Raw genomic sequence first — 23974 nt, forward strand, 5'->3', positions numbered from 1 at the left:
TTTTAAGCCCGATTTAAGCCCGATTTGCAAATCGTTGAGGTCGCCGACAGGTCAGGGTGTTAAAGCCTCGCAGACGTGTCGCCGAGCCCAGAAAAATATCTAGCCTGATCCTGTTGTGGATCAATCACGTTGTGTTGTGGGGTGTGAACAGCTCAACAACTTGAACACTCCTGATTTCACTGAGAGCAAGTCATGTAGTGTGAACCGCACAGTTCAGCCCGACGTTTTAAAATCATGTAGTGTGAACAAGGCTTTACTGGAGTCTGAGCCAAGTCTGGAGTCTTTATCACTAGAGTCTGAGTCAAGTCTGGAGTCTTCATTAAGCCTAGTTCACACTACGTGATTTTAAGCCCGATTTAAGCCCGATTTGCAAATCGTTGAGTCGCCGACAAGTCAGGGTGTTATCGCGTGCAAATCGCGGGCGATTAGCGGACGATTAACGCTCGCCAATCAGTTAGTGTGAAAGAGCCAACAACGCATCAAAGACAGCTCGCAGACAGCTCGCAGACAGGTCACCGAGCTCAGAAAAATATCTAGCATGCTAGATATCTCGCGCAGTCGCGCGACTCAATCTCAGTGATGTCATGAGTACAGCCAATCATCGCAACGCATGGGTTGAGGACACCAGGTAAATCTTACTTTTTCTTTTTTGCATTTTTTTTTCTCAGAGCAGATCGTCGAGCAAACAGTGTGCAGCACTAGTTTCTGTCTGACGTCCATATTCGCGTGTTGTGTTCTTCTCTGCAGTTTCGCGTCATTTCTGGTTCGTTTTATTGCGTGGTTTTTCGTGACAAAACATGGTTTCTAGACCAGATAGAATCGTGTTGTTGTCAACTCGTTATTTGGTTGATTATTTTCAGGATTTAGACCGTATTATAGTACTGAAACAGCTCTCATTGAGTCACAAATGATATGCTCTTATCATCCGATTGTGGTTGTATCTCTATGCAGTGCGTTGTCGACTCGTGTAGTGAGTTACCTCCTGTTGTGGATCAATCACGTTGTGTTGTGTGGTGTGAACAGCTAAACAACTTGAACACTCATGATTTCACTGAGAGCAAGTCATGTAATGTGAACTGCACAGTTCAGCCCAACATTTTAAAATCATGTAGTGTGAACTAGGCTTTACTGGAGTCTGAGTCAAGTCTGGAGTCTTTATCACTAGAGTCTGAGTTAAGACTGGAGTCTTTATCACTAGAGTCTGAGTCAAGTCTGGAGTCTTTATTGCTGGAGTCTGAGTCAAGTCTGGAGTCTTTATCACTAGAGTCTGAGTCAAGTCTGGAGTCTATATTGCTGGAGTCTGAGTCAAGTCTGGAGTCTTTATCACTAGAGTCTGAGTCAAGTCTGGAGTTTTTATTGCTGGAGTCTGAGTCAAGTCTGGAGTCTTCATTACTGGAGTCTGAGTCAAGTCTGAAGTCTTTATCGCTGTAGTCTGAGTCAAGTCTGGATTCTTTATCACTAGAGTCTGAGTCAAGTCTGGAGTCTTCATTAAGCCAAGTTCACACTACAGTATTTTAAGCCCAATTTAAGCCCGACTTGCAAATCATTGAGCTCGCCGACAGGTCAGGGTGTTATTGCATGCAAATTGCGGGGGATTAGAGGAGGATGAACGATTGCCAATCTGTTAGTATGAAAGAGTCAACAATGCAGCGAAAACGCTCGCAGACGCCTCGTAGATGCGTCACAGAGCCCAGAAAAATATCTAGCCTGCTGGATACCCAGAGCCATCGCGCGACTCAACCTCAGTGATGTCATAATTACAGCCAATCATAGCAACGCATGGGTTGAGGACACCGGGTAAATCTTAGTTTTTATTTTTTTTGCATTTTTTTCTCAGAGGACATCGCCGCGCAAACGGTGTGCAGTTTCTGCCTGATGTCCATATTGCTGTGTTGTGTTCTCTTCTTCACTGGGTATTGCCGCACGTGCTGTTTCGCGTCATTTTTGGTTTGTTTTATTGCGTGGTTTTCGTAACAAAACGTGGTTTGTAGACAAGATAGAATTGTTGGATGACAGAGTTGTTGTCAACTCGTTATTTATTTGATTATTTTCAGGATTTAGACCATACCATAGTCCTGAAAGAGCTCTCATTAAAGTCACAAATGATTTGCTCTTATCATCCGATTGTGGTTGTACAGTATCTATATGTAGTGCGTTGTCGACTCGTGTAGTGAGTTACCTCCTGTTGTGGATCAATCACGTTGTGTTGTGTGAACAGCTCAACAACTTGAACACTCCTGATTTCACTGAGAGCAAGTCATGTAGTGTGAACCACACAGTTCAGCCCGACGCTTTAAAATAATGTAGTGTGAACAAGGCTTTACTGGAGTCTGAGTCAAGTCTGGAGTCTTTATCGCTGGAGTCTGAGTCAAGTCTGGAGTCTTCATTACTGGAGTCTGAGTCAAGACTAAAGTCTTTATCACTGGAGTCTGAGTCAAGTCTGGATTCTTTATCACTGAAGTCTGAGTCAAGTCTGAAGTCTTTATCACTGGAGTCTGAGTCAAGTCTGAAGTCTTCATTACTGGAGTCTGAGTCAAGTCTGGAGTCTTCATTACTGGAGTCTGAGTCAAGTCTGGATTCTTCATTACTGGAGTCTGAGTCAAGTCTGGAGTCTTTATCACTAGAGTCTGAGTCAAGTCTGGAGTCTTTATCACTAGAATCTGAGTCAAGTCTGGAGTCTTTATTGCTGGAGTCTGAGTCAAGTCTGGAGTCTTTATCACTAGAGTCTGAGTCAAGTCTGGAGTCTATATTGCTGGAGTCTGAGTCAAGTCTGGAGTCTTTATCACTAGAGTCTGAGTCAAGTCTGGAGTCTTTATCACTAGAGTCTGAGTCAAGTCTGGAGTTTTTATTGCTGGAGTCTGAGTCAAGTCTGGAGTCTTTATCACTGGAGTCTGAGTCAAGTCTGGAGTCTTCATTACTGGAGTCTGAGTCAAGTCTGAAGTCTTTATCGCTGGAGTCTGAGTCAAGTCTGGATTCTTTATCACTAGAGTCTGAGTCAAGTCTGGAGTCTTCATTAAGCCAAGTTCACACTACAGTATTTTAAGCCCAATTTAAGCCCGATTTGCAAATCATTGAGCTCGCCGACAGGTCAGGGTGTTATTGCATGCAAATTGCGGGAGATTAGAGGAGGATGAACGATTGCCAATCTGTTAGTATGAAAGAGTCAACAACGCAGCGAAAACGCTCGCAGACGCCTCGTAGATGCGTCACAGAGCCCAGAAAAATATCTAGCCTGCTGGATACCCAGAGCCATCGCGCGACTCAACCTCAGTGATGTCATAATTACAGCCAATCATAGCAACGCATGGGTTGAGGACACCGGGTAAATCTTAGTTTTTATTTTTTTTGCATTTTTTTCTCAGAGGACATCGCCGCGCAAACGGTGTGCAGCACTAGTCTCTGTCTGATGTCCATATTGCTGTGTTGTGTTCTCTTCTTCACTGGGTATTGCCGCACGTGCTGTTTCGCGTCATTTTTGGTTTGTTTTATTGCGTGGTTTTCGTAACAAAACGTGGTTTGTAGACAAGATAGAATTGTTGGATGACAGAGTTGTTGTCAACTCGTTATTTATTTGATTATTTTCAGGATTTAGACCATACCATAGTACTGAAAGAGCTCTCATTAAAGTCACAAATGATTTGCTCTTATCATCCGATTGTGGTTGTACAGTATCTATATGTAGTGCGTTGTCGACTCGTGTAGTGAGTTACCTCCTGTTGTGGATCAATCACGTTGTGTTGTGTGGTGTGAACAGCTCAACAACTTGAACACTCCTGATTTCACTGAGAGCAAGCCATGTAGTGTGAACCACACAGTTCAGCCCGACGCTTTAAAATAATGTAGTGTGAACAAGGCTTTAATGGAGTCTGAGTCAAGTCTGGAATCTTTATCGCTGGAGTCTGAGTCAAGTCTGGAGTCTTCATTACTGGAGTCTGAGTCAAGACTGAAGTCTTTATCACTGGAGTCTGAGTCAAGTCTGGATTCTTTATCACTCAAGTCTGAGTCAAGTCTGAAGTCTTTATCACTGGAGTCTGATTCAAGTCTGAAGTCTTCATTACTGGAGTCTGAGTCAAGTCTGGAGTCTTCATTACTGGAGTCTGAGTCAAGTCTGAAGTCTTTATCCCTGGAGTCTGAGTCAAGTCTGGATTTTTTATCACTGAAGTCTGAGTCAAGTCTGGAGTCTTTATCGCTGGAGTCTGAGTCAAGTCTGGAGTCTTCATTACTGGAGTCTGAGTCAAGTCTGAAGTCTTTATTACTGGAGTCTGAGTCAAGTCTGAAGTCTTCATTACTGGAGTCTGAGTCAAATCTGGAGTCTTCATAACTGGAGTCTGAGTCAAGTCTGAAGTCTTTATCACTGGAGTCTGAGTCAAGTCTGGATTTTTTATCACTGAAGTCTGAGTCAAGTCTGGAGTCTTTATCGCTGGAGTCTAAGTCAAGTCTGGAGTCTTCATTACTGGAGTCTGAGTCAAGTCTGAAGTCTTTATCACTGGAGTCTGAGTCAAGTCTGGATTCTTTATCACTGAAGTCTGAGTCAAGTCTGAAGTCTTTATCACTGGAGTCTGAGTCAAGTCTGGATTCTTTATCACTAGAGTTTGAATCGATTCTGGAGTCTTTATTGCTGGAGTCTGAGTCAAGTCTGGAGTCTTCATTACTGGAGTCGGAGTCAAGTCTGGATGCTTTATCACTGGAGTCTGAGTCAAGTCTGGATTCTTTATCACTGAAGTCTGAGTTAAGTCTGAATTCTTTATCACTGGAGTCTCATTGAAGTCTGGATTCTTTATCACTGGAGTCTGAGTCAAGTCTGGATTTTTTTATTACTTGAGTCTGAGTCAAGTCTGGAGTCTTTAAACTGGCGTTGGAGTCAAGTCTGAAGTATTTAATTTGAGTCTGAGTCAAGTCTGGATTTTTTATTACTGGAGTCTGAGTCAAGTCTAGAGTCTTTAAGCTGGAGTCTGAGTCAAGTCTGGATGTTTTTATTACTTGAGTCTGAGTCAAGTCTGGAGTCTTTATCGCTGGAGTCTAAGTCAAGTCTGGAGTCTTCATTACTGGAGTCTGAGTCAAGTCTGAAGTCTTTATCACTGGAGTCTGAGTCAAGTCTGGATTCTTTATCACTGAAGTCTGAGTCAAGTCTGAAGTCTTTATCACTGGAGTCTGAGTCAAGTCTGGATTTTTTATCACAGAAGTCTGAGTCAAGTCTGGAGTCTTTATCGCTGGAGTCTAAGTCAAGTCTGGAGTCTTCATTACTGGAGTCTGAGTCAAGTCTGAAGTCTTTATCACTGGAGTCTGAGTCAAGTCTGGATTCTTTATCGCTGGAGTCTAAGTCAAGTCTGGAGTCTTCATTACTGGAGTCTGAATCAAGTCTGAAGTCTTTATCACTGGAGTCTGAGTCAAGTCTGGATTCTTTATCACTGAAGTCTAAGTCAAGTCTGAAGTCTTTATCACTGGAGTCTGAGTCAAGTCTGAAGTCTTCATTACTGCAGTCTGAGTCAAGTCTGGAGTCTTCATTACTGGAGTCTGAGTCAAGTCTGAAGTCTTTATCACTGGAGTCTGAGTCAAGTCTGGATTCTTTATCACTAGAGTCTAAATCAATTCTGGAGTCTTTATTGCTGGAGTCTGAGTCAAGTCTGGAGTCTTTATTACTGAAGTCTGAGTTAAGTCTGAAGTCTTTATCACTGGAGTCTGAGTCAAGTCTGGATTCTTTATCACTAGAGTCTAAATCAATTCTGGAGTCTTTATTGCTGGAGTCTGAGTCAAGTCTGGAGTCTTTAAGCTGGAGTCTGAGTCAAGTCTGGATTTTTTTATTACTTGAGTCTGAGTCAAGTCTGCAGTCTTTAAACTGGCGTTGGAGTCAAGTCTGAAGTCTTTAAGCTCGAGTCTGAGTCAAGTCTGGATTCTTTATTACTGGAGTCTGAGTCAAGTCTGGAGTCTTTAAGCTGGAGTCTGAGTCAAGTCTGGATGTTTTTATTACTTGAGTCTGAGTCAAGTCTGGAGTCTTCATTACTGGAGTCTGAGTCAAGTCTGAATTCTTTATCACAGGAGTCTGAGTCAAGTTTGGAGTCTTCATTACTGGAGTCTGAGTCAAGTCTGAAGTCTTTATCACTGGAGTCTGAGTCAAGTCTGCATTCTTTATCACTGAAGTCTGAGTCAAGTCTGGAGTCTTTATCGGTGGAGTCTGAGTCAAGTCTGGATTCTTTATCACTGAAGTCTGAGTCAAGTCTGAAGTCTTTATCACTGGAGTCTGAGTCAAGTCTGAAGTCTTCATTACTGCAGTCTGAGTCAAGTCTGGATTCTTCATTACTGGAGTCGGAGTCAAGTCTGGATTCTTTATCACTGGAGTCTGAGTCAAGTCTGGATTCTTTATCACTGAAGTCTAGGGGTGCAACGGTACAGATAGCCCACGGTACGGTCCGTACCTCGGTTTTTGGGCCACGGTCTCGGTTCGGTTTCGGTACATGTTTTGTGCAGAAAGAGACTGCTATTTCATCCCAAAACTATGTTTTATTTTTCTTATATGCATTAACATAATGTCACAGTAGGAAGAACATCAATGTGTATGAAATAAATTAACACTCTAGTCTGTACTGAACAGAAGTAATACAACCTCTTCAACTACCACTTATAAAATACAAAATGTAAACAAACACACTTTAGAATATTCAAGTGGGTCCCAATTCCAAACCTTGATAACTGGTAAAGTGATCAATGTGAAAGAAAAAGTGCACTTTTACCTTTAACAAACATAAATTAGCTTGTGGTTTGAATAAAAAGAGCCGAGCAAAATAATATAATTAAAAAAAACTTCATTCAGGATACAAAGTGCAATGTTATTTACTCATCCACTATTGAGAGATTCTTGTGCAAAAAGATACTGCAGTCAAACGTTTGACTGGGTTTGCGTTATGCATCCACTAGATGTGCTGGGAATGTAGCGAGTGCGCGGAGCCGGAGGTGAGGCGTTTATTTAGTAAGCGTGAGCGCGCTGGGGCGGGCACAACGTACATTCGCAGCCTGACTCATATATTCAATGTGCGGCGGCTCGCTGCAGCAACGGCTCGCTGTTTTGAATGAGACGACCCGGTACTGTGAACGGGGAGCGGTTTTTTGAACATCTGTGACGCGCGAGCAGCGCCGTGTGACAAAGCGGGCATATGCTGGACACGAGCGCGAGTTCGCGGGCGAATTTAATAACGCGGAGCGTTGTTAACTAATTCCATAAGGCGATCCGGATTATAAGGCACACTGTCGTTTTTTGAGAAGATTAAAGGCTTTTAAGTGCACCTTATAGTGCGGAAAATACGGGAAAAGGATCAGCACGAACTCTATTGCAAAACCGAAGTCCCGCGGGACACGAGGGTAGATTGTCCCGTGCAGGGCTGACCGAACGGTCCGGGATTTTACCGTGTACCGTTGCATCCCTACTGAAGTCTGAGTTAAGTCTGAAGTCTTTATCACTGGAGTCTCATTGAAGTCTGGATTCTTTATCACTGGAGTCTGAGTCAAGTCTGGAGTCTTTAAGCTGGAGTCTGAGTCATGTCTGGATTTTTTTATTACTTGAGTCTGAGTCAAGTCTGGAGTCTTTAAGCTGGAGTCCGTGTCAAGTCTGAAGTCTTTAAACTGGCGTTGGTGTCAAATCTGAAGTCTTTAAGCTGGAGTCTGAGTCAAGTCTGGATTCTTTATCACTGGAGTCTGAGTCAAGTCCGGAGTCTTCATTACTGGAGTCTGAGTCAAGTCTGAAGTCTTTATCACTGGAGTCTGCTTATAAGCAGTAAGGTTCTTCGGTTGTTGCCTGAAATTAAAAATAATCCTATTCTTTTCAACAAGGTTAAAGTGTGGCAAGATATTATGAAATTTGCGAAGAGAATGGGCTTTTTGTCAAGTCTAACACCATTAATTAGAAATAAAGGTTTTCTCCCAGGCATTCAAAAATCTCTGTTTCATATATGGCAAGGGAAGGGCATAAGAGGGGACAGGGATTTATTTCTAGAAAACACCATAACAAATTGTTAGATTTTGCTGTATTTGGCCGAGCAGTGGTTGGGTGGCTCGTTGATGTATTAGATGTCTCCAATGCATAAAATAAGTAAGAGTTCTTGTGGGGAGAAGAATTTATTGAAGATTTTTAGTGTAGCACTCCTTCAGCAGCGATGTTAGCATGTCGCCCTTCAACAATCTTAACCCAAAGTTCTGTCTGTGTGACTTTTATACATGAAGACAAATGGGCTACAAACAATAGAAAACTGTTAGGGCCTACCACAGGAGATCAGTCTACCCTGCAATCTACTCTGAGCAATGCTGTTTCTTTGTCATTCACACCAATCAGTTTCTGAGGGCCATACACCTGTACATGTATGTGCCATTCAGTTTCTATAGGCCATACATCTGTATGGGCCATTTGGTTCACAACTTTTACAGACACAGATAGAGTTGATTACATCTGAGGCAGAGTCACAATGTAAATGAATCTGATGACTGAAAATACAAAATCTTACAATGACATTTAAAGGAGGGGGTTGATTGCGATTTCACTTTCATTTTAAATAGTGTGTAATGTTTCTGTTGGTGCATGAATAGTCTCTGCAAAGTTGCAGCGCTGAAAGTTCAGTGTAAGCAGAGACATCATCTTTTAAAAATCAGGAAGTTTAATGCCTACAAAAACAACTCGAATGGGACTACAGCAGGTTTTATACGTAACTAACTCATATATTTACATCAACCCTCCCTCCGGAATATGCAAAAAAGGGCATGACCATATTTCTGCGGCACATCGAAAGTGTGTTATTTTCACCCAGCTGTCAGGTCTTCTGAGTTCGGGCTTCCCACGGGCGTTGTAGTTTGTCAACAATGGATACAATTTATGTTTTATTCTGTTCCTGAAAATTACAATTGTAATTTAGCTCTCTGTGCTGAGCATTTTATGGAAGACAGCTTCCAGAATCTCCACGAATTCAATGCCGGATTCAACAAGAAACTGATACTAAAACATGAAGCAGTTCCACCTTTGAAACCAGAGGCAGCATTTGTTGAGCCACAACCTGTAAGTAGGCTAAGACTTAATCATTTTAAATGTATTGCATGTATAATTTTAGACGTAATGTTTTAGTTTTATCAAACACCATCGCTGGCTTTATAGCCCCTTAGTTATGCTATTTCGTGTCTACGACAAATGCGTACAAACATTTTGGACCTGAATTTGTATATCTACTAATTTTGTAAATGTATTTTTCATATATATATATATATATATATACTTTATGACGTTATTTTTTCGATTTGATCAAGAACGTAAACCAATGCCAACGCTGTTTGTAGCCAGTCAGTTCGATGCTATTGTGTAAAACAAACATGTATAAAGTTACAAAAATATAGGCAAATTATCATTCAGAAACGTTTTGTAAGAGCCGTGTTTAGGGAGGTTCTGATTGACTCTCTTCATCGCCGCTTTCTGGGTCTGATTCTGGCTCTGATACTGCAGTATCGACACCATTATTTACATTAGACATGAACATGCAACTTTCGCCCGTAAAGGTAATGGGCGTGAAGTATCCGGAAAACGTGCACTACACAGTTTAGCCAATCACAACACACCGGCCCAAACTAACCAATCTGAGCCCATTGCCTGTTTCTGAGGGAGTGGTTTCATAGAATCAGGAAGTAAACTGGTCGTTGAAACGACAGAGGAGAAAGCGGCTTACAATAAAGGTGAAATTTTTTTAAAGGTGAAGACTTTTTTAAAAAGAAAAACCACGAATACATGTTGCATTGCACCCCATAAACACAATCATGCAAAGCAAAAAAGCAGTAAACCCCCCTTTAACAAACTAAAGGAGAAATTCAATCTTTAAAGCGTTAGTTTTTGGGGATACCTCCTGAGTCTGCATTTAATAAATTTGGGTAACCTCAAGCCCCTTGGGGAGATGCTACTATAAGTTGATATTGATATTTTTTTTGCTGAAATTTGATTTATCAGCGCCAGCTGTTAATGATTACAGCTGTTACAGCTGCTCTCTCTGGTCTTGTGTTTGTCAGATCGTTGTTGGATGTCTGAGCCTTCCTTTTGTTCCTGTGGTTTCATCTGTTCCCATTCAGTCATAAGCTCTGTCACCTTGCATGACTGCAGCTCCTCCTCGGTAGGGCTGGGTACTGAGTTCGGTACTTTTTAGGTACCGACCGAATTGCCTCGGTACTACCGAGTATCGAAACATGTCTTGTTTTTTCGGTACCAAATTTCGGTACCTAAGTGGTTAATCTAGTCAACGTCAGTGAAACAATAAGCATGAAGCATGATTGGCTGTGGTGGAAAACACTCGTTTACGCGGCTGCCCAGAGACGTAGCTCGTCGCACGTGAGGCTGTAGTGTGTGTGCTTCACAGTCTATGGTGTGTGCGTGTAAGTGTCCCAACCCAGATAGATAGAACATGTGGAAATGATCCAAAGTGTACCTATGTGCCAGACTCAATGCCAGAAGCACGCGATGCAATATTTTCGACAAGATTTTGCCGCTAAGACAGGTAACATGTAAATCTGATAAGGCACTTGAAGAGTAGAAAGTTTATCCATTTTCGACTGCAAGAACTGGAGCGCATCACAAATGAAACCGATATAGGATATACGCCTCATAGACATGAGAAATGGGCCTATAGATGGTCAAAATATGTCTACTTTTAAATGAACCAATTAGAAATAAATTGTTTGATTACCTAATCCATATAGGCGCGCACATTCACTACTGCAGGAATGACGAATCGGCATCGCCATAATCATATTTTCTGCCAGCACACTTATTAAACACTTGTTCATAAATATCCTTGCTGTTGTTTCCCGACACATCCATAATCATTAGGCTACTGTTGCCAGTGCTCTGCGGCAAGCTTCTGTGCTGAGCGTGAGGCATAAATCCTGCCCCCCAGTAGCCTATATTTAATTTAATTCACATTTATTTGTATAGCATTTTTCACAATACATATCGTTTCAAAGCTGCTTTGCAGAAAATGCATGTTTCTAAATTACAATTTAGAGTGATCTGTATTAGAGGTGACAGTGTAATGCATTTCAATTAAATTTCATTCAGTTTCATTGTTAAACAATGCATTAAGATAAGGCAGAAACAATGAGCTCATTGAAGTAAAGAATGCATTTTGTTAAATGATTAGGAAACTTTAGCATTGGTGCTTCTTTTACATACTCAAAATATGAGTGTGAAAAAGTCAACAAACTGAAAAATAAAATACTTTGTAAAAATTTAGGTAGTATAATATTGTTAAAACTGGTTACATAAAATTGGTATCGAAAAAGGTATCGTTCAGGAACCGGTATCGAAGTAAATGTATCGGTATCGGTATCGAACATTTTGTTACGATACCCAGCCCTACACCTCGGCCCCCAGACCTTTCGTATCACCCTGGGTCTACGTCTCCTCAGCTCCGCTTGGGTCTCCACTAATCACGTCGTTACCACGGTCAGTAGGACTTTTGTTCTATCTGGGCTCCTCCCTCAATCAAATCTGCCATGGGCCTTCATCCCATCTCTGCTCTGGGTAATCCTTTGGCTCCTCCCTCCATCACCTCTTCCCTGGTTACCCCCTCCATCATCTCCACCTTGTTGTTGTCATCTGTCAGCCCCTCTCTGTCACCTTTGTCTCTAGATCCTCATCCTCCTCCAGAACCTCCTCCTTCCCGTCTCTGTTGGTATTTTGCTCTGCGAAGACACGCTTCCCGGGTGGGGGGGATTAAAGTCTCTTTGTATCAATCATAACACTCATACCTTCCATCAGTGGTGTGTACTCGAGACTCGGACTCGGTCTCGAGTCCATATTTTAAAGGGACACTATGCAGTTATTTTAGCTTAATTTAACAGCTTCAGAGTTATTGAAATGGTTATATGACTTCTTTCGGGTTGAATGGGGGGCGTCTCGCCATCGTAGTGCTCATTGCCGCTGCGATCAGTTTCAGTGGATTCAGTGTTCTGTTGTGATCTTCAAACGGATGCACGCTCATTGCTCAATCCGCTGCGGGTTCTGAGAGACTCATTACGGTGAAATCACAAAACCCAATACACACAAAAACATGTCCCTGCTTGAAATACAGCCACTAATAAACAATCGGTGTTGATGAGGAAAATAAACTATAACGTTACTATTAGTAGGGATTAGAACCCACAACCTGTGATACACAAAGTTCTTCCGCTGGACAATTAAAGTTCATGGGGATGTGTAGGCTATTTAATCACGTGAAAATTCTCACCACTAACAACATATATTATATCAAACAATCTGGACTCTTACGCAGACCACGTTACATCCACAGAAGTTCCCGCAGAAAGTTTGTATACACTCGGTCATCCTCCATTACATCTATCTGGTCAGCTGAGCGCAACGTCGCACCATTGTTACGTCATCAGAGCGCTGTTACTGTTTGGTCTAGTGTCCTTGGAAACACCGTGAGGCACACTGGGTGGGACAGAAAACCAGGTGTGGATCACAGCCTGCTCAGACCCGTGCAGAAAATCACAAATTCTTCACACATAAAAATAGAACTCTTAAACACACAATCATTGACAGGAAAAGCAAGCTTCATACATGATCACATCTTGGAAAATCGGACTGACTTCATGTGCCTCACTGAAACTTGGCATCAGCCAGAGGTTTATTCTGCCATAAATGAAGCCTGTCCCTCTGCTTACACCTACCTGCAGAAAGCTCGCAGCACGGGGCGTGGTGGTGGTCTTGTGATAATACATCAAACTAAATTTAAACTGTCCGCCTTGCCACTACCTGAGTTTTCCTCATTTGAATGCTTAGCTCTCAAATGCAAACCCCCTTTTCCGATGACAATATTACTTATCTACCGCCCACCCAAACCAAACTCAGCCTTTATTGATGAGATGCACGATCTACTCACAACACTTGGTCCTACATCTGCCAATCTTTTAATACTTGGAGACATGAATATTCACGTTGACACCCCTGCTTGTCACTCAGCTGCTAAATTTTTACAATTATTAGACTGTCTGAATCTCACACAGCATGTTGACGTTCCAACACACTCCAGAGGGCATACTCTTGATCTGGTCATCACTGATTCTGTTTCCATCAACAACCTGCAAGTGCATGATCTTGGCTTATCTGACCATAAGTTAATTTCTATGGAGCTGCCATTCCTGCTCCCTCACTCCAAGCTTAAACGCCAAATCTCCTTCCGTAACATAAAAAACATTGACCCAGATACCTTGACCTTGGATCTTCAGCATCTCTCCTCTGCCAACCTCTCATCAGCCAGCGAATCAGTCACATTTTACAACAACTCACTGTGCAGACTTTTGGATCTTCACGCCCCCATCAAGACCAAAACAGTTTCCTTTGTTCGCTCAGCCCCATGGTACACCTCAGAGCTGCGGACAATGAAGACACTTGGCCGTGTCCTTGAGCGTCGTTTTAAAACATCTGCACTAACTGTACACAGACTAGCCTACAGAGAACACCAAAAAGCCTATTCCAAGTCTCTTAAAGATGCACGGTCACAGTTCTTTTCGGACATCATCAACAATAATCCTGGAAACTCCAAGCAGCTCTTTTCAACAATAAACCATCTTCTTAAACCTCAGACTAAAATTCACACAGTTAACACAGAGGAACTTTGCAGCAACTTTATCACTTTCTTTAGAACAAAAATAGTCTCCATCCGATCGCATCTCACTGGTCCCTCTGCACTACCTGCCCTTTCTGTTAGTTCACAGACTGGACTCACCCACTCTCTCCATTGTTTCTCTTAGGTTTCACAACTTGAAATCGAGGGAATCATCAAAAAAATGAAATCATCTTCCTGTGCCCTGGACCCTTTCCCCACCACCCTGATAAAATCAAATCTCTCTGCCATAAGTCCCCTAATCACAAAAACAGTAAACCACTCCCTCCGCTCTGGCTATGTTCCTTCACCACTCAAAACTGCGACTATCACACCACTTCTTAAAAAACCCACTTTGGATCCGGAAAACTTGGCCAATTTCAGGCCCATATCCAACCTTCCATTCCTTTCCAAAGTTTTGGAAAAAGCAGTTGCTGCTCAGCTCCAGGTCCATCTTCAGCATCATAACCTATACGATAAGTTTCAGTCAGGCTTCCGGTCTGCCCACAGCACAGAAACAGCACTGGTCAGAGTCACTAATGACCTTCTGATGGCAGCCGATGCTGGCTCTCCTTCACTTCTCATCCTTCTTGACCTTACCGCAGCTTTTGACACTGTCGATGTGATGGCTAAGGCCACACTAGAATGAACATTTGCATTGGTTCTAGTTTATTTTTATTTTTTTTTTGTATGTAAGAAAATATATTTTTGTTTGGTCTAATGAATTAATGTTCTCTGTTTTGGTCTATTTATGAATTTCTTTGCAAGTAATTTGTTTGCTTGAATTTAATTTACCCATACCTTGGAACTGAAAAGTTACATTGTCTTTGCAGTGGTTTAAACATCAAGGAGTAACAAAATCTACTACCATTTATTTCTAGAGTGCACGCTAGAGTAAATGAAAGAACCACAACCAAAATATGGGTTTAAAGTTTTATTTAAGTTGGTTATATGTTTCTTACCCTTGGTTTCGCCGGGATCCATGACTGCAGCATGGAACGGTTTGGAATAAAAAGGGTGCGGCCTTTTCCTGGTGTCCTTTATATAGCTCATGGAGGATCATGGGAAATGTAGTTTTAGGACAATAGGGGTTGGGTTGTGTGTTAATCCACATGTGTTTAAAGGAGGTGTTTATGTATGAATGTGTAAGTGTATTTTCTTTATGGCTTTATGGTAAATGTTATTCTTATGTTCATTCAGGTCCGTGTATTGTTGTATATATTTTCCCCCTTTTTTATGTTTAATGTAATGGAATGAGAAGTCTTGTGATTTACCCCTGTAATTATCCAAATGGTTTGTTCTGGGTTGTTAAAAGTGCTTTCATGTCTGTGGCTGAGTTAGTTCTGGTGTGGGATCCCTGGTGAAACATCTGAGACCCAGAACTCAGTAATGTGCTGTGGTTGCCTCATTTATTAGTTTGTTTGTGTTATTTTGTTTTTTTTCCCTTTGGGTTTTTACACAATGTCTGGTCAACCCTCAATTATTACCATCAAATAAATGACACTTTATTGACTACACGAATGTCTCCTGAAAATTTAATGGAAAGAACCTGACAGTCGACCACAACATCCTTCTCAACCGCCTTCACAGTGATATAGGACTATCAAATTCTGCCTTGGATTGGTTCACATCCTACCTTTCAGGAAGGACCGAGTATGTCAGTTTGGGTGGAGCTAAATCTCACCCACATGCTGTCACATGTGGTGTCCCTCAAGGGTCGGTACTTGGTCCAACTCTTTTCATTATTTACATGCTCCCCCTTGGCCGTATCCTTAGCCAGCATGGTATCTCCTTCCATTGCTACGCTGATGATACACAACTTTATCTCAAAACAAACTCAACCCACCACCCCCTCACTATTCTGCCCTCATCTTCATCCACACCACCCCTTCTGACCTCATGCCTGGAGGAGATTAAGGCCTGGATGAGTCAGAACTTCCTTCAGTTAAACTGCTCCAAAACTGAAGCAATTCTTGTCGGCACTCCTCATCAGGTCCAGTCGTCCCGGATTACCTCTATCACCTTCTCTGGAAAAGACATCCCTCTCTCATCAACAGTAACCAACCTCGGTGTAAGATTTGACCCTCACCTTACTTTTGACAACCACATCAAACATCTGTGCAAATCATCCTTTTTCCACCTCAGGAATATTGCCAAACTGCGCCCCACTCTCACTCTTTCCGACGCCACAAAACTTGTCCATGCCTTTGTCTCCTCCAGGCTGGACTATGGCAACGCACTTCTCTATGGGATCTCTAACAAGTCTCTGCAGAAACTCCAATACATACAGAACAGTGCTGCTAGGATCCTGATGAGAGTGCGTAAATATGAACATATAACACCCATCCTTCAAGCACTCCACTGGCTTCCCATCTCCGCCAGGATTCAATATAAAATCAATCTCCTCACACACCAATGCATCCATGGTAATGCACCACTATACCTCAAGGAACTCCTCACCCAGCAAACATCAACTAGAAACCTCCGCTCACAAAATGGCAATCTTCTCTGTTCTCCCAGAACCAAGCTCCGGACCATGGGAGACCGCGCTTTTTCCTCTGCTGCCCCGCAACTATGGAATTCACTGCCAGTCCACCTGAGGGCACCACAGCCAGTCGACCATTTTAAAAAAGGCTTAAAAACTTTCTTATTTAGAAAAAGCTTCTTTTAATCTAGAATTTTCACTTTTTATGTTATCTTATTCTTGCTCATTTTACGCTTGCTGTAGCACTTTGAGATCTGTTCGCAAATGAAAAGTGCTTTATAAATTAAAGGTATTATTATTATTATTATTAGATCTCATTAAACGACAAATTAAACACAATGTACTATTGTATACTATGTAACAGGTCATGCCCTCCGTGAGTGGTATTTACGACAGTAATGTTAAAAACAAATACTCCACAGTTACTCTAAAAACAGTATTCTTGCCAGCATTCTTCCCTTTAATGGTCTTGGTCTTGTCATGGACTCGTGTGCATTTTGACTCGGAATTGACTCGTACTCTAACATATTGGGACTCGGACTTATTCCCGAGTCCACTCAAGTCCCATTCAAAATATGTCATGATTATTGCTATATGTTAACATTTCTTTAAATTGTTTGATTGAAACGTTCCATGATTGCTGACTTTCTTGTGCGCAACTGCGCATCAGTTGAGACTATAACGTTTGCGGCGTGCAAATGCAGCAGGACCCAGGTCAGATGTGATGTGGAGCCTCAAGCTATGTATTGAAAATGTCTGCCTTATCATCCATAATTCAGTTTGCATATAAGCGCCACACAGAATTTGTGTGCAGTAATGTTATTTTAAAGAGCAGTTACTGATTGTAATAATTTTAAGTCATAATTATAACAAAAATACCTTTACACCACTATGTGGCCTTTTTACCATTCCATGTACATGATTCCATGGTATATCTGGTTTACTGTTTGAGTATGGTGCCAATTTTATTGTTACCACCAAATATTTTACATATTCTTGAAGATATCTTTAAGTCTGGTTTGAGACCCGGGTAATCCAGCCACTCTGGTCTCGACTCGGACTCGACTCTCTTTGGTCTCGGTCTCGATTCGGACTCGAGTGAGCTGGTCTCGACTACAACACTGCCTTCCATGATTTTCAAGGCTGAAGGCATGACATGCTACCTGTACCTGGTGCCATCTATCTAATTTCACTAGAACTTTCATAACAAAATCAAAGACTTTCTCCTCCCTTTTAAAAAATTAGACTTTTTATTTAGCTATTTCTATGTATACGTTTAGTTCTATGTTTAGTTGCATTTTATAAATTTTATTTCTTTTTTTTACATTTTTGCATTTTTTTTTTTCATTTGTAATACATTTTTGATTTGTAACCAACAAGTTCAGAACCACTGATCAGCGCCACAAATAAGCAGTTTTCCCCCTACATTTTCTACTTTTACTTCATTGTTACATGTTTTATTAAAGATGCATGAAATTGAATTTCTTAACAAGAAATATGATCACAGATATGACCAAGGAGCACCATGGTTCCATCAGTATGGTTACTCACCTCTTTAGCATCTCTTATCCTGCTGAGGAAGGTCTGAAGCTCAAGGGTCTCCAGGAAAAGCGCCCGACACACGGCCTGGTAGTGCTCTGGTGCCAAAGCTGGATTTGCCAGCCGGCGGGAACAAAGTGTCATAACCTGATGAACAGTATGAATGCCATGTACTTTTCCTTCTTCTTCGTCTTCTTCATCCTCCTCTTGGCCACTGTAGCCCTCGTCTTTAGCTGCATTACTGCCACATTGTTTAGATTCGCTGCAGTCCTGACCACTGACCATAAACTCAATGAGCTGTTCTAGCTGAGGGCTCAATTCCCGTTCCTCACTGTCATCCAGTCCCCAGTCCAAAGCACCGTAGATCGCAGCACCCATGGACTGAACCAGCTGCACACATGTAGGGTGAAGAAATGGGGTTTGTTAGGGGATGGAGACTGCAAATATTACATAATTATATAAACTGCCATAATAGTCTCACCTTTCCATCAGCAGCAGGAGCACAGTTATCATTACTGTCATCTAGAAAAGAAAAAAAGGATTAGAGAAAGGCAACTGCCAATTACTTTTCTAGATGTTTTTGTAACTCAACTGATCTACTAACACTCTACTAGTCTCAGAACCATTATAAGTGAATAAAAATAAAAAAGAAAAGCTGAAAATGTCAAATGTTTATCATTTAAGTTTGTACTTTTAAATTATCTTATTTAAAATTAAAATAAATATTCTCTGTTTATGTAATCTATATAAAAAGGGAGAGATGTCAGCTGTTCTCATTATTGTTGTCTCAGCTCACTATTTTCCTAATGTGACACACCCAGGGAGAGCGTGTGCTATTCAAGAGCAAATGATCTGAAGCAGCACATTGAGACATGTAAACGCCCACATAAACTTAGGAAACACACAATATTTAGTCAGATTAATGTACTGTCATCTTGCAAGGCTGTGAGGAATAATCGGGACATTTACCTACCTCAGAACAAGTGCTGGTTTATTTTTACTTTGAGGAGCGAGGAGCTGAGAATTTTGTAAGTGTTTTATTCTTGTGCTTTGTACTAATCACGATATATAATAACGTTAGTGTCTGTAAATGCAAAAATAGCCTACTGTTTAAATTTGAATCATGTTTCTGTGTGTGACATGAATAAATAAATGAACGCAGAGACAAAATAAAAGACAACATTTCCTTGACTAGTTTTGGATAGATTATAAAGTTTTTACTCTAATATAGACATCAAATAAGCTTTTGTTAGCAGTTTCTGCTTATATGTAAGTATATAGTGTTTTGTCAATAAACTATTCAACTAAGATGTTATAGTATTTGTTCCAATACAAGCTATATCAAAATTATGAATCCTTAACTTTGAAATATGTATGATAAAACGTATTGGCCTACTAAGACATTTATGGAAAGGGACAATTTTCTTTTCAAGATGATTCTAACTCTAACTTTGAACCAATTCAATATATATCTATATGCGTGTGTGCGTGTGTGTGTGTGTGTGTATATATATATATATATATATATATGAAGAGTTCAGATGCAAAAACTTCTAAGTGCCATTTGAAATTTTCTTCTAGAATGATCATTTTTATCAAGCTTGTATATTTAAGTTCAGTAAGTTCACTTAAATTGCAATGAAGATTACATATTAATTGTCATTTAAGTGAAGTTACTGAACTTAAATATAACTTAGAACTTAAAGTCTTGTGGACACATAACTAGTATGTGTTTTGTGGCCTTATTTCAGAAACTTTATGTTTTTGTTTTTTCAATAACCACGCATAAACAATATTCTCTCAAAAATACAAACATGTATACATGATGCTCAAATATTATGGTTGCCCTGTTTGTGCTAAATAGGGTGTAATTTCACCTGTGCCATTAATATGTTTATATGCTACTGAAAATGCACAAATGTCAGGGCAGGTAAAAACATCTCAAGGACCCCAAAAACACCTTAGACCCCAGAGGGTACTCACGTTCGCTATGAACGTGTCAATGAAAGCCATTAGGGACAGACTTTCTGGCGCTCGCTGGTGAATTACTAGTTGGAATCAAATGTTAAAAGCTTTTCACCATATAGAATTTAATGAGTCCCAACTGACACAGTCCAGATACCCTACACTTGATTCTGATTGGTCAATCCAGCGTCATCCAGAGGTATGTTATTCCCCGATAACAACCGCTAAAAACTAACACACACAGGTATCTGTCATTGAAGTCGGCACAATAGAGTGGTGCAGGTATGACGTCACTTTATAGGCCAACCGGCAGTTAGCATCACATTGGTACCCTCGACAAAAAAACAATAGGATTTTCCTATAGCCTTTTGGATTATCAAGCTCTGTGATCAACAAAAGTTTATGATACCTGCACGTTTTGTCCATCAAGATAATTATCACAGATGAACACAACTTTTTAATTTTGAAGCCTAAATCCAGTTGCCATAAGTAAAAAGCTAAAGGTAGGTTATAAACAAACTACACCACAAACTAAATCGGTCACAATTTCGACGCAGGCTTTGCAAACAGACTTTTACAATATGGATCTGCCAGCAACACCACAAACATTTCAGAAATTTCTTTTAATGCCTGATCTGTGGAATTATTCAAGTTCAGATAGATTATCTTTTATCTCAAAATTGTTTAATACTGTTTATGCATAAGTAAATCGACGATCAACTTCACATCGTTTCTCTGAGCAGGATGAAAATAATCTTATTTAAACGTGATTCAATTATATACAGAAAGTGATCAAAGAGCGCTCCCTTTTCGCACAAGCTGTCAATCACACAGCGTGAGTTTTTCTAAACACTTGCCAAAACTCGTTATGAAATCAATGACGCTGTAAGCACACAGCCAGGATAACCAAGGAGTGGCTCTGCTTGAAGCATATCAAGGTTCTGGCGTGGCCTAGCCAGTCTCCAGACCTAAACCCAGTAGAGAATCTTTGGAGTGAGCTCAAACTCTGTGTTCCCTTTCGTAGTCACTCCGAGTTACGTCGGATGATGGAGAATGGGGGTTTCGCATAGAAAGCCAATCCTCTTCGAGTATTAAAAAACGAGCCAATGGCATAAAAATGCCATGGGTCTGCGGAATTTGCATAGCATATCTCCACCACCTTGTGAGTATAAAAGGAGGAAGCGGACACAACCGCAGTATGTTTTCGCTTCGGAGCCAAGAGAACTTCTTCACTCCACAAGCCACACAATCTGAGTTTACTACTGTGACTCACCTCTTCGAGACGAGCGAACTCTCTGGTGTTGGTGTGACGGTGGCATCCAGCGAGTTTCACATTGCCTGCGATCTGAGCAGTGGTCTTCCAGTGTGTGTGTCTCTCCCTGGTTGCTTCAACATCTGCAGAGTTTTCTCCTCTCACTGAAAGAGTGTGCACGTGGCACGTCTTTTTAAAGACACGTCTTTTTAAAGACGATCTGCCTGTGTATTCCTGAGTGCGGTATTCTGACAGAGTCAGCTGATGGGCGCGAGTGCTGTTTGACGTGTTTGGGCTTTGATCACGCTCAGACAGCGCTCGTGGGTGTGTCACGTTCTCTCAGTAAATGAGAGACCATCGCAATGTATAGTGATTTAAGACGTCAGGTCTGGAACTAAACCGACGAAAATTCCTCGGTCCACATCCCGTCTTTCACGTTGCAACCCACGTGGAGTGAGTTCGTGGCTGCCGAAAAAAAAAATGTAAATAAAAGGGCCCGCGTTCTCATTCGGCCCCCCAGTTGATGAAATCATGTTTATCGCCGCATCACAAGGTGAGCTGGAGTTCTCTGGAGTTGGCTCGTCTGTGCTGCTGTCCTCGGATGTGCTGGAATAGTGAGTTAGATTCAGAGTTCACAGCTATGCTTCCTGGGCTGCCACGAGTGTTGGGTTTGTATGGAAAATTCTGCCATGTCCCAAGCACTTCAGGCTGATGATTGGTTTTTGGGGTGGCGAACCCAAATCCTTTCTACCCGGATGTGCATGAAGAGGCCATGAGATCGTGTAAGTCTCCTTTGACTTTCGCGACTGCTCAGTGACCTCTTCCGCCTTCTCTGCCCTCGTAGAGGCCGCAGTCTAGAGTACACTGGGGTTCCCCCCTGTGGAGTGTTCTGTGGCAACACTTATGTGTCCCAACAGTGCCTCCACCTGGCGTGGCAACCCTAAGCACCCCTCCAATGCCGTAGGTTCTTGTCTACTCCAGTGGCGGGACCTATAGAGCTGCGGGGCAGGCTGCCACCTCACTGTGTGTTATTGCCATCCTTTGGGGTGTGCAGTGACATGCACGAGGGTAGGGCTGATTCAGGTTCTCATCCTTGAGCTGCCTGCCGTCACCGACTTTGCTCTACGAGCAACGAAGGTGGCAACACGCTCCCTGAGTCAGGTGATGTCCACATGCGTGGTCAGACATTTCTGGCTTAACCTGGTTGATGTGCTGAGTGAACCAGTTTCTCAACTTCGTTGGCGGCGTTGGCCTCGTTGGGGGCGCGGTCGAGAACGCTGCCCAACAGTTCTCGGCCGCCCAGAAGCGGACTGTGGCTTTTGTCTGACCCTGCGGTTCTGCTGCAACTAGCCGTCGGGTCAGATGCTTCAGTCCGCTTGCCGCCGAATACACCCTGCTGCGACTTCCGCCCCCTCCCGTCTGGGCCCAGCAGCACTGGGCCGTGCCGTGGAGGGGGTTGCAGGTATTATGGAGTAATACCTCCTATTATGGAGTCAGAAGCACCTGAGGTCCTTCGTGCTATGTACATTCCAGGAGAGCGGAACCTGGCAGCCGACGAGGTGTCACGGCTCCGTCCAGTCTCTGGCGAATGGCGACTCCATCCCCAGTCGGTCCAGCTGATATGGGACCAGTTCGGGGAGGCACAGATAGATATGTTCGCTTCCCACGACTCATCCCATTGTGCCCTGTTTTACTCTCTGACCGAAAGCATGCTCGGCACAGACACCTTAGCGCACAGCTGGCCACGGGGTCTACGCAGGTATGCGTTTCCCCCAGTGAGCCTTCTCGCACTGACTCTGTGCAAGATCAAGGAGGACGAGGAGCAGGTCTTGCTGGTCGCCTCATATTGGCCCACCAAGACCTGGTTCTCCGAACTGATACTCCTCACAACAGCACCTCCTTGGCCAATTCCTCTGAGGAAGGACCTCATCTCTCAGAGACGGGGCACCCTGTGGCACCCTCGTCCCGATCTGTGGAGGCTACACGTGTGGCTCCTGGATGGGACGAGGCAGGTTTGAGTACCCTGCCACCTGTGGTGGCGTCTACCATCACTCCCGCTAGAGCGTCGTCCACTAGACACGTCTATGCGTTGAAGTGGAACCTCTTCATCAACTGGTGCTTTTCTCGCCGAGAAGACCCCCGGAGATGCTCGATCAGCGTTGTTCTTTCCATCCTGCAAGAAGGGTTGGAGTGAAGGCTGTCTCCTTCCACCCTAAAAGTCTATGTGGCTGCTATTGCTGCATTTCATGAAGCAGTTGAAGGTAAGGTTTTTGGGGAAGCACGACCTGATCATCAGGTTCTTGAGGGGAGCGAGGAGACTGAATCCTCCTTGTCCTCCTCTCGTACCCTCTTGGGACCACTCATTGGTTTTAAGTGCCCTCCAGAGGCCTCCCTTCGAGCCTCTGCAATCAGTTGAGATTAAGTTCCTGTCAATGAGACAGCATCCCTGGTTGCACTGGCCTCCATCAAGAGGGTAGGGGACCTGCATGCATTCTCCGTTGACGAAGCGTGCCTGGAGTTCGGGCCGGCTTACTCTCACGTGATCCTGAGATCCCGGCATGGATATGTGCCCAAGGTTCCTACCACTCCCTTCCGGGACCAGGTGGTGAACCTGCAAGTGCTGCCCCTGGAGGAGGCAGACCTAGCCTTGGCACTGCTCTCAATTTGAATTTAAGGGAAGAATATTCCAAATTAATTATCTGGATCAGCAATTTATAGAATATTTCTTAAACCGAGTTTCTCACATAAATAAAATCACCCAACGAGGGGTGTTACACAACACACGTCTGTATCAGTACTCAACCCAAAACTCGGACGGCCAATGACCGTCGTCCAACTCAAGGAGCGCGTACGCCCACTTGATTAACATACCACGTTGTTAATTTTTGCTCAAGACAAAGGAAAAGTTATGTTGACTTTGAAAACAAACTTATACATAATGAGATACATTTCACAATATCGATATACAGTTTAAAAGACAAATCACAACAGGAGGATTACAACGAGATCAAACACATTATACTGTGTGCATGGCTTTGGTGAGTTATGCCTCAAAGCTTGATTACAGATGTTTAAACTCTTTCTGGCACTCGTGATAACATTCTCATACTAGGT

General features: G+C 42.5%; 1 protein-coding gene across 1 annotated transcript in view; it reads right to left on the reverse strand.

Moving 5' to 3' along the window:
• The window catches only part of spire2 (spire-type actin nucleation factor 2), a 96868-nt gene that overhangs the window by 37705 nt on the left and 35189 nt on the right, over positions 1–23974 (reverse strand). The window contains exons 2-3 of the mRNA XM_039656759.2: positions 18125–18165; positions 17656–18033 (exon numbers count right to left, since the gene is read on the reverse strand). Coding sequence (XP_039512693.2) covers positions 17656–18033; positions 18125–18165 — 419 coding nt within the window. The remainder of the gene's footprint in view (positions 1–17655; positions 18034–18124; positions 18166–23974) is intronic.

The sequence above is a fragment of the Pimephales promelas genome, chromosome 25, assembly GCF_988280905.1.
Source record: "Pimephales promelas chromosome 25, fPimPro1.hap1.1, whole genome shotgun sequence".
Classification (NCBI taxonomy): Eukaryota; Metazoa; Chordata; class Actinopteri; order Cypriniformes; family Leuciscidae; genus Pimephales; species Pimephales promelas.